Source organism: Crassostrea angulata, chromosome 10, assembly GCF_025612915.1.
Source record: "Crassostrea angulata isolate pt1a10 chromosome 10, ASM2561291v2, whole genome shotgun sequence".
In the NCBI taxonomy this organism is placed as follows: Eukaryota; Metazoa; Mollusca; class Bivalvia; order Ostreida; family Ostreidae; genus Magallana; species Magallana angulata.
Window position 1 is genome coordinate 8,617,426 of NC_069120.1, and position 17,866 is coordinate 8,635,291.

The 17,866-nt window shown below is 34.7% G+C and overlaps 2 protein-coding genes and 1 non-coding gene across 4 annotated transcripts; 1 reads left to right on the forward strand and 2 right to left on the reverse strand.

Annotated features, from left to right (window-relative positions):
* Nucleotides 1-3,086: 3,086 nt before the first annotated feature.
* LOC128166523 (uncharacterized) lies at nucleotides 3,087-10,507 on the reverse strand. Of its 2 annotated transcripts, none has more exons than XM_052831760.1 (6): nucleotides 10,219-10,507; nucleotides 4,904-5,045; nucleotides 4,576-4,703; nucleotides 4,222-4,369; nucleotides 3,732-3,862; nucleotides 3,087-3,374 (listed from the first exon to the last, which is right to left on the reverse strand). In XM_052831760.1, exons 2-6 carry the CDS (start codon nucleotides 4,936-4,938, stop codon nucleotides 3,136-3,138), a joined length of 681 nt encoding a protein of 226 aa, XP_052687720.1. In that variant the 5' UTR covers nucleotides 4,939-5,045; nucleotides 10,219-10,507; the 3' UTR covers nucleotides 3,087-3,135. The 2 variants fall into 2 exon arrangements, with proteins under 2 accessions (XP_052687720.1, XP_052687719.1); XM_052831759.1 differs by lacking the exon at nucleotides 10,219-10,507 and adding an exon at nucleotides 6,007-6,164.
* Nucleotides 7,157-12,792, forward strand: LOC128166521 (tubulin beta chain-like). The gene is made up of 4 exons (XM_052831758.1): nucleotides 7,157-7,439; nucleotides 8,678-8,786; nucleotides 11,015-11,370; nucleotides 11,924-12,792. The coding sequence occupies exons 1-4, from the start codon at nucleotides 7,383-7,385 to the stop codon at nucleotides 12,746-12,748; spliced, it is 1,347 nt and encodes a 448-aa protein (XP_052687718.1). The 5' UTR covers nucleotides 7,157-7,382; the 3' UTR covers nucleotides 12,749-12,792.
* A 176-nt stretch (nucleotides 12,793-12,968) lies between these two features.
* Nucleotides 12,969-13,040, reverse strand: Trnaa-ugc (transfer RNA alanine (anticodon UGC)). The gene has a single exon. It is a non-coding gene; the product is annotated as a tRNA-Ala (tRNA).
* Between the last annotated feature and the right edge of the window lie 4,826 nt (nucleotides 13,041-17,866).

Below are 17,866 nucleotides of genomic sequence, written 5' to 3' on the forward strand. Positions count from 1 at the left end.
GTGACCCTATTGGGTATTAATTTAAATGAAATTCAAAATTACTGATATGATTGTAGTGTTTTGGCAATTTTAAAATTGTTTGTAATATTAAATTTTCTTTTTTACATATTTTTACATAGTATGGTAATTATGGTAATGTTTTGGGAGTTTATTAAATTTAACAAGCTCATCAAAGAAAATCATAGTCCTATGGGATAAATTTTCTGATATGGAGTTCAATTGTGCCATAGGAGAAAGTGAGGAAAATTTGAAACAACTAATTTCATCTGTCAAGACTCTTATTAGAAAGATATTGAAAGTTTTATCAACAGAAGAGCATTGCTTGGCTACCGGTATTTCTATTCACTGCAAAGGGAGGGGTTATTGTCATTTTGTTGGTTTTTCTTTAAATCAATTAAATTAAAAAAATATATCATCAAATGCATACATTTGTAAATGTATTACTGTTATAGATATGTATTTACAGAGAAATTCTGACAATTTTGATTTTAATTTTTCTTTGTTAACAATTTTTTTTTTCTTTTACAATTCTAGAATTTTTTTTGTATGTGTTCCAAACCTTAATTATTATTCAATCCAATTATTTGTCCCATTTGAAATTAGCCTAGCGGGGGTATTAGTCCCATTAGGACAGTTCTAGTTAAGACTATTATTTATTTTCTTGTATACTACGGAAAATCACCGTACCTTTACTGAAATATTGAAATATCTCTTATGTCAGCAGAGACATAAATCGCGAAATCCCGCGGTCCCTATTGTAAAGTGTTTCCAGTTTAAATCAGTATATCTTTCTAATAAAGAATTATATCGAAATATAAACAGCTAAAACCTATTACCAAAACATTCAAAATATTATATTTTCATGAGTTTATGTCATATAAACAATACAAGAAGCCCAGGGGCCATCGCTCACCTGAGCAACAATTGCCTTAATTCTGATCAAATTAGCATTACAGTATCAGAATATCTTGACAACTAAGTACAGTAGATCTTGCTAAAAAAAAAAAAATGAAAATCTGCCAATTTTTATCCACCTCTTTTTTTTGGTAAATACCAAGCCCCTTTTGTTGTACCTGTAAGAAGATTTTTCTCTATTCCTATATACCCCCCCCCCCCCCCCATTTCGTGGCCCCTCTTTTTTCTAGGGAATCATGGTTTCATCAAACTTAAATCTGCATAACCTGTGCTTTCACACTAAGGACTGAGTTTTGGACCGAAAACTTTCCCAGAATATTTTTTAAGATTTTCTCTATATATTCCTATGTAAAAATTCAAACCGCCATCACAGCCCCTCCCAACCACTAGGGACTGTGATTTTGCAAACTTGAATTTACACTACCCGAGGATGCCTCTACACAAGTTTAAGCTTTTCTGGCCAAATAGTCTTTAAAAAGAAGATTTTTAAAGATTTTCTCTATATATTCCTATGTAAAAATTCATCCCCCATTGTGGCCTAACCCTACCCCTGGACTATTATTTAAACAAACTTGAATCTATACAATCTGGGGATGCTTCCACTCAAATTTGGGCTTTCCTGGCCTAATAGTTTTGAGAAGAAGATTTTTAATGATTTTCTCTCTATATATAAAAATTATCCCCCATTGTGGCCCCGCCCTACCCCAAGGGACCATGATTTGAACAAACTTGAATCTACATTATCTGAGGATAGTTACACGCCAATTTGAGATTTCTTGGTCAAATAGTTTTTAAAAGAAACCTTTTTATATATTTTCTCTACATATTCATATGTAAAACTTGATCCCCCAGTTGTGGCCCCACCCTACCACCGGGGATCATGATTTGAACAAACTTGAATCTACATTATCTGAGGATGTTTCCACTCAAATTTGAGCTTTCCTGGCCTAATACTTTTTGAGAAGAAGATTTGAAAAGATTTTCTCTATATATTCCTATGTAAAACTTGATCCCCCCATTGTATTGAATTTACACTACCTGAGGATGCTTCCATTTTAATTTGAGCTTTTCTGGCCTAAAAGTTTTTGAGAAGAAGATTTGAAAAGATTTTCTCTATATATTCCTATGTAAAACTTGATCCCCCTATTGTAGCCCACCCTACCCACAGGGACCATGATTTTGAACAAACTTGAATCTACACAACCTGAGGATGCTTCCATTTTAATTTGAGCATTCCTGGCCTAGAAGGTTTTGAGAAGAAGATTTTTAAAGATTTTCTCTATATATTCCTATGTAAAACTTGATCCCCTCTTGTGGCCCCTCCCTACCCCTGGGGACCATGATTTGGACAAACTTGAATCTACACTACCTGAGGATGCATCCACACAAGTTTAAGCTTTTCAGGCCGAATAGTTTTTGAGAAGAAGATTTTTGAAAAATATCAACAAATTTTCAATAATTCTCAATGATCTCCACTTTAAAGAGGACGTGGCCCTTTATTTGAACAAACTTGAATCCCCTTCACCTAGTGGTGCTTTGTGCCAAATTTGGTTGAAATCTGCCCAGTGGTTCTTGAGAAGAAGATGAAAATGTGATAAGTTTACAACAACGACGACGACGACGACAACGACAGACAACGGACAAATTGTGATCAGAAAAGCTCACTTGAGCCTTTGGCTCAGGTGAGCTAATAAAAAGAGGAGTTTTAGGAGGAGGTTGGTTACCCGTCGTCCGAGATTTCGCAGAAGTTTTATGGCTGGCCATTATATTTTCTATATATTAATCTTATTTTTCATTTTTTTTGTTTCAAAAATGTCTATATTTTAACCTATGCACACTTTTCATTAAAACAACATACTTTTGGTTTAAGATCATTTTCTCAGTTTACTAAAATGTACATTGTAGTTCTCAAAGTAAGGTTGGTCCCGTACCATTTTTCAACAACATTTAAATTAAACACGCTAATGGTGGAGTTGCCAATCTCTGTTATTTATATGTCTCTGATATCAGCTAATAAAATTGGTAACAAGTAACACTTCCTCTTAAACAACTGGTTTTCCATAATGTTTATTCCTCTAGATGTATTCATAACTTTAATTTAATAAATTTATTGGTCGAATGACACAATCATTTTTAAACTAGCATTAAAAAACAAGCAACAACAGTAAAACAAATATACTAGTATGTATTAAACATTTGACCAGTAATGTATTTTTTCATTTAGTACAACTTCAATACACTAGATACAAGAATGTAAATATTACATGTAATAGTTAGCAGAATAATCAGGATATTGTCGGCTGCTGAGGTTGACCCCACTCCCCCAGCACCACCTCCGTACCCCTGCTGTGTGTCCCCACTGACCGGAAGTTTGTCCAGGGATCGTCTGGTGATTCCCGCCGATTCTGACGCATTGCGAGCGGTAGTGTTGTCAAACGATGAAACGGGATTGTCCTCACCTGTAGTGAAAGTATCATTATTATAAGAAGATGATGATGCATGAGCGGCGGGGGTCCCTCCCCTGGAAAATTCAAATTTATCAAATTCACATAGTAAAATTATCGAAAACAGAGGCCTCGGAACCCCCACCCCCCCCCCTTCCCCGAAAAAAAACCAACAAAAATATCCCTTGGATCCACTAACCAACCCTTTCTGGAAAAAAATCTGGATCCGTGCATTTGATGATGATGAAAGGATATGGTGGTTGATTGTTTAAATAAAATTTACACTGGTTTATTTATATACGTCACGGATCATGTATTAACTGAAAATGTTTCTTTTTTCATATATTATGATTAACAATGTTTAGTTTTTACCATAACATTTGAGGAACGCTGTAAACTTTTGCATGGCCTTTTCCATCATTGTGACGACGAATGATGCGGCGTCAGGGCCACAGTTCTCTAAGACAGTGTCGTGCATGCAGACCGAAGATATATTGATGATACTGAAAGTCAAGGAAATGTGTACCTTATTATTCACTTAATTTCAACCATTATATATGCAAGTAATGCAACAATGTTCCCATATAATGTACTGGGGGTGGGGGTATATAAATATATATATATATATATATATATATATATATATATATATATATATATATATATATATATTTTGTCCATGATCAACATGATCAATGTCATTAAAAAGTTTTTTCTTACTTAAAGGGTATAAATGAAGGAAAAGAAACATAACACAATATTAATATCAAAATAAATATTTGCTTTGGTTTCTTTAAAATCGAATCTAAATTGGATCGAAGAAGGTGAAAAGTGGGGATGGGGGATGCGAGATAAAACCCACTTGCACCAGTCTCTTGTTTCTGTGTACGTCATTTCGTGTTTGTTTTTGTTCAGCAAATCTTGTGCGCTGCTAGCGTAATCTTTGTTGCACTGATTTGTTGCGTTGCGAACCACTGGTTTTTCCCAGCAACTATTGTGCCGTAACAAGTCTGCAATGCCGGAACGCAAAGACGTTAAAAATGAAAATTAAACAACTCTTCAAACTTACAAGCATAATGTGTATTCAACAGATGCCGAGTAACTGTTTCAAAAGTACCTGCTGTAAATTAAATAAAACAGTCAACATCTTCTTAAAAGATTTCGACTAAACCAATGGGTGCATGTACAGAACGACAGAACTCAATAAACGGTTTACCTGAGTTTCCCTCCCCACAGAGGAAGTCCGCGGTGCTCTGAGTGGTCCCCAGTGTGGACAGAAAGACCAGATTGAGGCCACACCCGGCCACTTTACCCTGGTAACACATCTTGTACTCCGGTCGGAATCTACAGCAGTAATCAACTGTAAGGACAGACCCATGCATGTATGCATACAAGAACCTTTTCTGTCATTAATTGCTATTTTATATTTCAAGTCACCTAAATAGGTATGTATTGCATAATATCCAAGTTATTGAACTTTGATTACTGTTATAATACTAAATATATCGGTAAATGCAATTTTCAAGATGCATAGGTACATGTACCTGCAAAGGAGCGCCACTTGTTCTGGCGATGGCATGGCCGACAACTCTCCCTCGTACTCTTTACTTATGTTCTGCCCAAGTTTCCAAGCGCATAAGTTGAGTCCCACTAAGTCGCATGTTGTCAATATTTCTCCACCTAAGACTTAGAAAAAATTGGAAGTTGTTTTATTTTTATCAAAGGGACATGTACGATTTGATCTTAAGATTTCCAATTCTATTTCATCCATATTTAATGTCCAGAATGGTTAACATTGGCATTTCTAATGCTTCATAGAGAAGATGAATAAGATAGCGCAAATGCCCATTGGCTTAATCGTAAAAAAATAATTTCAATCTCAATATTTTCCATTGAAACCTACTGTATTTGAAAATTTAATATTACAGTTTGCAAAAGCACAATTTACAACCACATTTATTCAGTTTTGAATATTTTAATAAACGATAAAAAACCCCATCAATATTACCTCAAGTTCTGGTGGTATAAAACTCAAAACTTGAGATACCAAGTTCTATAAAATTACGTAAGGTCTGATACTCTATAATCACTGGGCCATTTGAGTCATAAATAAGTGTATTTCCGGTATCTAAATGCTGTATGCAACTTTAGCCACGAATGTATGGACGTTAATTTTTTCTCAAATATTCATTTGTTGGGATATAAAATGATACTTTTAATGTATAGAAGATCATCACTCTACGTTTTTATTGATTGAAATCGTTTTTTTAAAATTAGAAATTAGTTCGATTATGTCAAAAATATATCGTACATCAATAAGAAATTATTTTATTCCATGTGTAGAACAAATTTAAGGGAACCAAATCGATGTTATGTCAAATATATATTGTTTTGAACGATTTTTAATAGAATGATATTTTTATTTTATGGTATCTTATCCGTCCAAATAAAGGCATTTAACACGCCTTATCCACTAATCTTATTTGAATGTCGTTACCGAGTTTTGTAATTTTTAAAAACATCCTAGTTCATGTGCCACAATCTCTGCTTAATTAACTATACTAACATGAAACATTATTTTATAAAATAATATGTACAATCGACATTGTTAAGTAGAAAATAACAAATACAAGACCTATATATTTACCTTCAGACGACGTTAAAATCACAAGTACAACCAATAGAATTTCAAAGGCCATTTTATAAAACGGAGAAGCACCGTTTATTGGGATTTCTTAGAAGTTAGACTTCCAATATTCATTATATATTTTCTATGTGTGATGTGCTCTGGGTTAATTGTAGGTTGATGTGTTTATGTTGTATGCATTATAAGATGTTTTACCACGAGAGTGAAAACTCATGTCCGTGGCCCTAAAGCAGAGACCACAGGTACGGAGAGAGAACTCGTGTCGTCACCGGCGCCCAAGCTAAGTGACCACAAGTCCGGGACACTATCACAGGGGCCCACCGGAACATGACGTCAGAGTGAGGTCGCGCCGGGCAACTGGGGTCTCCCTCACATCACGTCCCCATGAATACACAGCCAGGTGTCTTGATTTACTACTGATACAAACAGAGGTATCTTTTATGTAGGGTTTTGGTAACACCCATACGAGTATATATATATATATATATAGGTACGACCGTAGATAAATACGTTATTACAGCCGCGACAGGTCTATTAGATTATATCATCAGATATACCTTGCGGGAAAATTCCATTTCGGTCTCTTTTTTTTTTCTTTTTTTTAAAGACAAGTTGAATTGAAAAATATTCATAAAAAACAAAGTGCTATAAAGAGGTAGCTAAATTAATTAGTCTTTCAATTGAACTGCATTTTAAAACAATTCCATTTCCTCATGCAAGTAGATATATAAAAGATCATTTAATCATTTATACTAGTATATCAATCAAGAAGAAATGTCTGTTTCTTAAATTGTCGAATTCTATTTATCACCAAATTGTTTCCTATATGTTGCAACTCATTGGCACTGTACATTTTAATTTCATGCGAGACAAATTCAGATCATTAAAAACTCATTGAAAACTATGATAGATTTCATTTATTTTGTATATTTTAAAAAATGATTATATTGTTCAAATTAAGGATGCACTTAGCTACGGGGCCCTTGATAGGTTAATAAAAAAATAAACTATAGATGAAAAATAACAGTTTTGTTTTATACACACATACACCATGCACACAGCTGCATCATTACAATGTAATCATTATAAATAGCACTACTCTACGGTTACTCATTGTCTACAATCCCCCCCCCCCCCCCCCCGAGCCAACAAGTTCAGGCTCAGCTACATTGACTGTAGACATATGTGTAATGACTTCACCCTCGAAAGAAACATCCAAGTAACTAGAACAATTCACATCGACAGTTGTGTGTTTGGAGTAGTTTTCGCGCCATACTGAGCTTCTTTACATCTGCTGGTAGCACACTGGACGGATTCCAGCATACGTCCGCGCAACATCACTCCATCACCGCACCCCGCAGACGACAGATTCAAGCATGAGGGAAATAGTTCACATCCAGGCCGGACAGTGCGGGAATCAAATAGGGTCTAAGGTGAGAACACTAATGGCGCTTCGTATACTTTGTAGTTTGTGATTTATAAAAAAAAATGGAAACCACTTGCAAGGGTTGAAATGGGTTTACATACAAGTGAAAGTATGCCATGATTCACCATCACTAGAGGCTGACATTCCCACGTGTAACCGTCTCTCTCTCTCTCTCTCTCTCTCTCTCTCTCTCTCTCTCTCTCTCTCTCTCTCTCTCTCTTAAGGGTTATATACCTTTAATCACACGATACGCGGTTTTAAACTAATTATGGTTTTCGTTGTACAACACTTGAGGTAACTGTGAGTAATTAACCGTAATACGTAGTTACGACGTTAAGGATAGGGAGATCCAAGTTCAGGGACAAAGCAAACATTATCCGCCGACCGCGTTTTCGGTCCAGTTTAACTTATATATTTTAAGACTTTTCTTGTATAATTTTAGAAATTAAAGAAGACTTATTACTCTACCTATTTTTAACTTTTAGGAAATTGATAATGACTTGGTAATAATTAAACGACGACTGTCCATGTTAAAAATTCCCCCAAATTTTAAACAAGTTAATGACACTAATATATAGCATTCTCGATTAACTCTTCCCATGAATGAGTAAATGGAAATCGGGAGAGGCTGCCAACAAATGAACCAGGCCTTCTGTACTGACATTTTCGATTTATTATAATTATTGCAACTCACTGGATTTATGATACATCGTCATGGGATGATAAGACATACTTATATTTAGCCATTCCCGTAAATAACTAGAAAATGTACAACTACAAATTTAACTGCTATACGTATGACAAAGCTTATTGGGCGTTTTCTGAAGAAAAAAACATTTACTCAACTACATGTACTAAAATTGACATGAAGAAAAGATTAATTGAATTCGATTTTTTTTGTTTATATCTGGATAATGGTATTTACATATTAAAATGGATTTGCTTTTATTGTACAAATGCGTGTACTATTATCGAACTCTCATGAAATGGAATAACAATAGCTCCGAACTTGCAATTGCATGTACATAAATGTCATGTTGTAAATTTTGAATTTACCGGGTGGCAGTAAATACAAAATTTACAACTTGACAAGTTGTCATGTTGTAAATTTTGTATTTACTGCCACCCGGTAAATTCAAAATTTACAACATGACATATATATAAATAAACATGTAATTTTTTAAAACAAAGTAGATTTATTTCTTTTCGTGGGTGTTGTATTATGCTTTTGTATTATGCCTTTAGTTTTGGGAGGTTATTTCGGATGAACACGGACTAGACCCAACAGGAATTTACCATGGAGATTCGGCCCTGCAGCTGGAGAGAATTGATGTGTATTTTAGTGAAGCTATGGGTAAAGTTTGCTTTTGGGTATTTTCCTATATTTTATATAGAACTCTTTTTCTAAAGGAGATCAATACAGTCTAAAAATGGTCACGACCATCGAGCCCTCTTAACTATGTTCGACAATGGAATACTCGGCCCTCTCCGGCGGTGCTCCGAAAACACGTAGAGTTGGTTGTTCTAGCATCGGAAAGCACTTAGGAGTTTCCGATTGGCAAAATGAACCAAGGGCTCAATATATCTTTCTTTTGAATTGACAATCAGCATAAACCTTAAAACCTATTTGAGTTATTTATTAATCTGAGACGCCTTCAATCAGTGAGATTTACCAGTTGATGTCTTTAAAAATAAAAAATAAAACGTTAATTGAGTCAGTAGGTTTACATACACGAATGTCAAACACAGGACAGGACAGTTTATCCACCTGAGATTATTAGTTCTAATCTACATGTCATATATCTTTCTCTGTTCAATAAACCGTTGTAAACATATTAAACATGTATGAACTACATGTCTTACGTATGGTAACAAGGGAGACAATTAGTGAAAATTGAGAAATTGGAGTATTTTGAGCTTTCCTGAAAGAATCTCCTATATACATGTACTTTACACGATACTTACACATGATATGTTGATGGGGAATGTAAAACTATCTTAAATCCATACAATATCAATTGAAACTTAATTATCTTTGGCATTGAGGAATAACGGGTTCCATGGAGGATTAAGAGGTTCAATGATTTTCTCTGCTACATAGAAGTCCATTGCAATGTTACCTTTCTGTGTCTTAGCTTCTGAAGCAGTTCTGCAATTAAGTCGGCCCAATGAAATATTTTTGTCGTGTCATTTTGTCATGTTGCTAACTTTTATTATAACAAGTACTTGTATATATCAGTATGTGCTATATGTATTGTTTACTTCAATAAGGACAAACTGAAAAAAGGTTATGTAAAAATAGGTTTGTGTCTTATCCTAATTAATGAACCATTGAGGCGTATTGAAAATTTTGGAATGTTAAATGAGAGCAGAAAAACACATTTTCATTGGTTGATGGAGGACACAAATGATACTTTTTGACCAGATATATACCAAATAAATCATACAAAAGAGCCATCATAAAACGCAATGCCGGAATCTGCATTTCTAATAATTGATGAATTAAATATGAGGTCATAAATAAGCAGAAGCGAAACATTTATATGTAATAAGTCTGTGAGGAATGAACGTTTTTGGTCATTCCTTTCAACCTGTCATAATTTTATTTTTTTTGGAGCAGACCTTTTCGTTAACTTTTTGCACTTGGGGGAATTTTTATTATAATTTTGCCTCAATTTAAAAATTAGAGATTCCTTTCGTCTGCTTTATTTCCACACAATATTTTTGTCATGACGTTATAAAATTATGAAATATGAAGACAAGAGCAGACACTACATATCACTTACAGCGCTCTCTACCGTCGGCCTAGCTGTACGCGACACCTGACATGTAGAAACACGCCGTCACATTTCTGGTGAATTCCAAGGTAATCGTCTAGAAGGATGCCATTTGTAGCACCGGACAGTTCTGACAAGCGTGAAAATGCATTTGCATTAAATTAATTGTTGCTATTACTTTTAACAAATAGGACTAAGCATATTTCCATTTTCTGAAAATATGAAATGTTTGGTGTCATTTAAAAATAAAAACAGTTACTGTTGTGTTTTCCAACCTACAATCGAACATAAGCGTCGAAACCGGGGGGGGGGGGGGGGGATTCAAAGTTAGACATAACCATAAGGATAACCTTTTTTTTTCCTTGTCCACTTTCAATTTGCATCCGACGCCACTGTCGACGATATAAAATAAAAAAAATATATAAATAAATCTTAAATACAAGTTTTGAGCATGCGCAAACTTAATTTTCATTTTTGGTTTTACAACAATGCTCTGTTGTCTTGCATTGCGTTTTTAAACCGGAATATGATTTGAATATATTTCCTTTTTCAGGTCAAATTCAAATGAATGCTGAAGTTGTCAAGTACTTTTTAATCTGAACAAATATAAATAATTAAATGATTTTCTGAATTTATTATGCCTTTCAATTTTCGCCTACACAGAAACAATTATAATATCGGCCTGGCGACCTGTTCTTTCCATGTAAATAAGAGAGAAAGTACATGATTAAATATGTGTATATACTACAGTCTTAAGTCATTCATTACATGTGATAATGAATTTCTTTCTTACTTTGGATACAAGACAACAGATATGTTCCTCGGTCAGTTCTTTTGGACCTGGAACCAGCAACCATGGATGCAGTCAGATCCGGACCGTACGGGAAACTCTTCCGTCCGGATAATTTTGTTTTCGGACATTCCGGTGCAGGAAACAACTGGGCAAAAGGTCACTACACGGAGGGTGCAGAGCTAGTCGACACTGTTCTGGATGTGCTGCGGAGGGAGGCGGAGGCCTGTGACTGTCTACAGGGCTTCCAGATGGCCCACAGTCTGGGGGGAGGGACTGGGTCAGGGATGGGGACCCTCCTTATCAGTAAAATTAAAGAGGAATATCCGGACCGAATCATGGCAACCTTCTCAGTGTTCCCCTCCCCTAAGGTAAAAAAATACACCTGTAGACTAAATCACAAACACCAGAGTACAAAGGTTCATTCTGGTCGTTCAACATGACAACTTTGCTCTTGTTTGTGTAATTTTTCGGTCTTAATGAAAATTTATAAAAGTACACCATTTTTATCTTCTTTTTTTGTGCGAAATTGGTTCATTGTTAATTCTTCAAAACGTTTTAAAGTGCTTGCTTCAGTAAAGTTCAGTTGTTTATAATTTTCTGACTGCATTTGACGTTTGTATTTTTTACTTCAAAAGTTTACCAATTCATTAATAAGTTTGCGTTTAAAAATGAGATGACCAAAATTGGACAGAGTGTATTTCTATCAATCTAAGAACTTTAAGAGAGAACCGAGTACTCGAAATATTGTTACTAGAAAAAAGGCAAGGATAATCTTTTTTTCTTTTTTTTTTTTTACTGAAGGCCATTTGTTCATATTTTGGATGTTTTTAGCAATGATAAACAAATATGATAAGTATTAATAAAATAAATGCATGCAACTCTAAAAAAAAGTAAAGCATCTTTTTACTGCTGTTTTTGTAGGTATCTGATGCCGTAGTTGAACCTTACAACGCCACTTTGTCCGTGCATCAACTGGTCGAGAACACAGATGAAACATTTTGCATCGACAACGAGGCTTTGTACGACATATGTTTCCGCACCCTAAAGATGAACACGCCTACATACGGGGATCTAAATCATCTTTTATCAGCCACCATGTCGGGTGTTACGACATGTTTGAGGTTTCCAGGACAACTAAATGCGGACTTACGGAAGCTCGCCGTCAATATGGTTCCGTTTCCCAGACTGCACTTCTTCATAACAGGCTTTGCTCCATTGACATCAAGAGGATGTCAACAATATCGAACAGTGTCTGTACCGGAACTCACGCAACAAATGTTTGACGCCAGAAATATGATGGCCGCCTGCGACCCTCGACATGGAAGGTATCTGACCGTGGCCGCCATGTTTCGAGGTCGAATGTCGATGAAAGAGGTGGATGAACAGATGCTGAACGTTCAGAACAAGAACTCTGCTTACTTTGTGGAATGGATTCCAAATAATGTGAAGATTGCGGTATGCGACATTCCACCTCGAGGACTTAAAATGTCGGGAACATTTGTTGGAAATTCAACCTCTATTCAGGAAATATTTAAACGAATCTCTGAGCAGTTTTCGGCCATGTTTAGACGCAAAGCTTTCTTGCACTGGTATACAGGAGAGGGAATGGACGAGATGGAGTTTACGGAGGCAGAATCCAACATGAACGACCTTGTTTCCGAATACCAACAATACCAGGATGCAACTGTTGAGGACGAGGTTGATGATTTTGAAGGCAATATAGAAGAGGAGGAAGAAGAATACTAGAATTAAAATTTCTCTGTGTTATGAAAATAAATATTATTTAAGTATTTGAAACTCTTTTTATTATTGACTCTAGGACAATAGTGGTATATCTGCTTGGTTATTCACTGAAAGATTAAACGATGAAAACATTGTAGCAAAAATCACCGATATGTCCAAGATGGATGAATATTTACAAAAATGTTTTGACATGACCACACTTACACCTGATTGAAAAAATCTATGGAGATGCCGGGGATCGAACCCGGGGCCTCTCACATGCAAAGCGAGCGCTCTACCACTGAGCTACATCCCCAAGTTGACTTCGTATACATTTGAAAGGTCTAAGTAATTTAATCATTATATCCGCGAACATTGTTGACATTTATGTTAACAGTGTTAACTTGTAGATGTTTGAAATACAATATTTCACTTGAATAATAAAATGCTTTCTTTGGTGATTCATTCGGGATATGAAGGTAGCGACATTGCAGAAAACGCGTTAGCGGGTTATGAAAATTTTTTCTGCAATGATCGCTACCTTCATAACCCGCATGAATCACCAAAGAAAAACATTTTATTGCTTATATTACATCTTCTTTTAACTAATTAATAAATTGATTACGAAAAGTAAGTAAAATACACTAAGTTACTGTAAATGTACATTAGTACGTTAGCTAAAAGAAACAGCCAAATCGTCTCCAGTGAGACTTTGAGTCTGACATCATGATAATTCGTGCAGTCCGTTATATTTTTTAGGTCGCTGTAGGTTTTGACCAACCGATAAACAGGGCGTGTCAATTTCAGTCCTGTCAGTTTCTCGTCAGTTTCAGCCGTTGTAGATTTCGATCAATCGATAAACGGGGCATGTAGATTTCTATAGAGCTATGAATTGACTATAAGTTTCCGCAAGAAATAGAGGGAATAATACTTGGTAGATGTAAATATTTTAAATTAAATTGGTGTCAGTAAAATTCATATCATCAGTCTATATTTTAATTCTTTCTTATTAGCATACAATACGATTAAGAAACAAGAAATCATTTTATTAATAAAAACAACAGCAAACAACAAATTAAAAAAATTAATTAATATATTATATATAAATATTAAAAAATATATATAACATTTTTTACTATTACAAATCATAGAAAATTGTCATTTACCTACGACGTTAAAATGTCAATGTCATTGTCGAAGGATAAGGTGTGAAACCGCAGTTTTAGATAATTTATTCCATGAAACAATGCACTGGTAAAATTATCGCCTGCAATGTACTGAAATCGAAGGATATTTTTGTTAATTTTGCAAATTGATTTTTGCTTGGTAGATGGAACGGTGAAAATTATGACTAACGTCACTTCTGTTGAGTAAGACGTACACAGTCCTAACGTAGGTACAATTTGATCTGTCTACTAGAATTCTGATTTGATACCTTAAATTACTCTCCATGTCACAAATGTAGTCAAATGCAAAATCATGACATTAAACGACAAATACAGAAGTTCCAGGCAAAATTTCAAGCAAAAGTGTTTAATATTTATCATTGTACGGTTTCACATTAAAAATTCTATTCTTCTTTTTGCAACTTCGGTGCCTTATTAACAAAAAACCAAACCTTTTTTATATTAAAGAAACAGATTGTTATATCAAACATGATTTTTCTATTCACTTAACGGGAATTAAATAGTACAAGTATATGTCAAATATTTTTATGAAATGACCATAAGGTTGCTTTATTACAACTTCTTCACTGAAGTTATACCCAATAAAAAAATGTGTAATAACGCTTGAACTCATTGCTCCTCAAAATGCGTTGTCGTTAGATGCAATGATTTTAAATAACTTCTAGCACAGAAACTGTAGTCCCTCTGACCAATTGTAATGATGATAACTTAAAGAGATTGTAGAGAATAATTACAGGGAGTTGTAAATTCACATGCTGATCGAATGGTACAAGCATTTGCAATGTCAGTCTTAGCGTTCAAAACCAAACGTACTTGAGTTCGAAATAATGGAGTCGCCATACAATGTCGTCGAGAGGCAATTATATTATTAATATTGCAGGAATCTGTAATCAATCAATTTCCGACAGAACATATTTGGTTCAACACGATCTCTGAAGCTATGAAAAATACGTATTTAAATATTTTATTAACTTATACTCTATCATGTCGGTTTTTAAAAAAAAAAATTAACAATCAGTAACTAACATTTTGCCAAGTTCCCATTATGTATAGGTAACGTTATCAATTTAAATTCTGCATTTTTTTCAAACTAACTAGCTTTCTCGGTTTAGGAAACATTATACAATCTAAAGCAAAAACATAATCTATTATTATGATTATTGTATTAAGATATTTGGTATTTTTGTCGCAGTTACGACAGAGGAAACTGCTTTATATCCAAGAGACAAATGGTTTAACATTCAAAAGGCAATTGTGTTTAATATAAAAAAGCAAAAATATCATCATTTCACCGTTTGATATAAAAAAAATTCTTCCTTGATCATGACAGACAAGAGACATAAATATTATCACTAAAGACGAACTGCGCGATTAGTTCATCCTTGCAGACAAGTACACGTTCATTGACTTGATTGAAGCTATGAGTTATTGGCTTGAGGTCAGGTGGGAGGGATACAGAAGGATACATATCAGTGTTTTTATCAGTGAAGAAGGGAAGCTAAGAGTGCAGTGGCTCAAACTCTGGAGTGTGTGACTGCACTGCTAAGGACTCTTAAAACAGACCTTGCCAATCAGATGTCTTTTCTATCTGACAGTGACGTCGCACCAAAGGCAAACATAGGACAGTCTCGGCTTGTTTTGATGATTTTACATATAATGATCGTTAATTGGCCCTTTTGCATTTTTCAATCTGTATCCAAACATCAGATGTACTTCACATCGTCCGAGGACCAATTTTAATATCTATGTACATATATTGTGTATTGATGCTTACAAATGAGTTTCTGTTTTCTATGAATTTTTTCACTGCGAATATTTCAAAAACAAGGAACGACCATTCGTCTTTGTGACAAAATTCAATTTATCAAATTGTTTAAAAGTACTCTAATCGTTGATGTTTTGTCGTCAGAAACAATTTTCATATTTAAACATTTGGAAACTATGGAAAATTCTCAGAAACAGTTCATCAACAATGGCAACTTACAGGTTGGCATATCTACACACGACAGAAGGAGGTCGTTCTCATGTACTAACTAAGGCAACATTTTGACCTGAATCTCATAATATTCATATGTCTCAACATTTAGATTTAGATAGTTTCTGACACCTTCTACATTACTTTAATAGTTGGCAGAGAAAGGTCCACCCAGACCAAGGATGACATACACACGCCCTACTCTAACGTTTAACTCACTTACAAATTAGGGAAAAAAGTAAGTCTGTGACAAGTAAAGCAATTATTTAACCTAGATTGTTACAAAAACTGCGTTGGTGGTCTTAATGTATACAACAAACAAAAACAATTTTACCCTTGTTAGTTAGACAAAGATAAAATATACAGGGACTGGTGTAAAAAGTTTAAACTGAACTGGTTGTTTTTGTTAAATTTGATCGACCGAAAAAACATCACATTTCATTTATTTTGAAAACCTAAAAACAAGTCCAATTCTTATTTTGTTCCCTTCCATTAATTGTTTGTAAGGTTCAAAATATAAAAACTGTGTCGGAAAGAAAACAACAAATTGTTAAAGACTGCTATATAGGCTAGTAATCATCATCAGAAAACGAATTTTGAACTAAGGGGAAAACTAACACAAAAAGTTCGTACAACGACTGATGAAACGATTATGAGCAGAAAACTAACATAAATACGTTGTTTTTTGTGTTCTATTTTATGTTTGTATTCTTAACTTTTTAATTTGATATCTTTTTGGTGGGGAATGTGTGTGTTGGGGGAGGGGGGCGTCTACGTTCAGTTACAAACTAATAAAATAAGAGTATATACCGTAACAAAATATTCCAAGTACCAAACTTTACGATTTGTGCAAAACGAAATAGACGAGATGGGCACAACAGTGATCTATCAATCAAGTCGACTCTATTGAACAGTACGTATAATACACAGATAGCATAATTATGCATAACTGTTTTTCTGTCAAGTTAATTGTGATTTTGTAGCTCTGAAGAAGTTAATTAGTATTCTGTCAGCCGTGTTTCATAAAACTTCTATTTCTCTGACACAATAATCGGAGGCAGAAAGTGTTCAAAATGAATTGCCACATCCCTTTTTAGTACAATTTTTACATTTTGTGCAAAACGACCTAACCAATAGATGCAAAAAAGAGGAAAAAACTACCCCACAATTGATTATCTTAATTATTGATTCTTTGTTAAAGTTTGAACACGTTCATTGTTTACCATTTCGATATTGTTAAATGAATAGTTGTAACACGTTTACTATACATATGCACGTCTGTCTAGTTTGACTTAATCAGGATATGGACTTTCACCCTCTCAGTTTCGATTTGTTAACCCCCGTACAGTAAGTTGTTAATAGCAATATAAAGGTTTGACCCCGTGCAGTAAGTTGTTAATTGCAATAAGAAGGTTTATTGGCCGTGATTTCTTCTATCATGTCCTGTTTGATGACCCCGCGCGTACACCGACTTACTCATTAGTGGTCCCAACAGGTAATTAATGGGTCCCTTATGCCGCTGTCAAAAAGAGGCCCATCACGTAGGCTGCACATGACATTTACAGCAAATGTTTCTACATTTGGTGTACAATGACCTCAGATTGCTTAAGACTCGCAGCATTATACAGAAAAAAGAGCCCATCGAAATAAAAAAAAACATTTTCTGTCGGACACTTCTTTCTCATAAGAAAACAAATAATTCACCTGCACGGCAAGTTGAACAATCGATAGCAAAGCATTAGAAAATTAGCATTTCTTTATACGGCTGACAAACAATTCATAAGAAAAAAAGGGGGAATTCCGAACAGGTAAAACATTAAGCCATAACCAATAATAAACTGAAGAGCGTATCGTCTTCACGTTTTGTTAAAGAATGATATCTCCTTTACTGTTTCAGTTATCTTGAACGAATTAAATCTAATGCTGCTTTTGTAGGAAGACGACACTCGTTTCTCAAAAAGATGTTCGATCATTCTTAGA

Coding starts and splice junctions, on each gene's coding strand:
- LOC128166523 (XM_052831759.1), bottom strand. CDS start 6,058: ATGGCCTTTGAAATTCTATTGGTTGTACTTGTGATTTTAACGTCGTCT. Junction 5,046..6,006: donor GATTTTAACGTCGTCTGAAG/GTAAATATATAG, acceptor ATTTTTTCTAAG/TCTTAGGTGGAGAAATATTG. Junction 3,375..3,731: donor AGCGTTCCTCAAATGTTATG/GTAAAAACTAAA, acceptor CTTTCACTACAG/GTGAGGACAATCCCGTTTCA.
- LOC128166521 (XM_052831758.1), top strand. CDS start 7,383: ATGAGGGAAATAGTTCACATCCAGGCCGGACAGTGCGGGAATCAAATA. Junction 7,440..8,677: donor GGAATCAAATAGGGTCTAAG/GTGAGAACACTA, acceptor TTATGCCTTTAG/TTTTGGGAGGTTATTTCGGA. Junction 8,787..11,014: donor GTATTTTAGTGAAGCTATGG/GTAAAGTTTGCT, acceptor TTTGGATACAAG/ACAACAGATATGTTCCTCGG.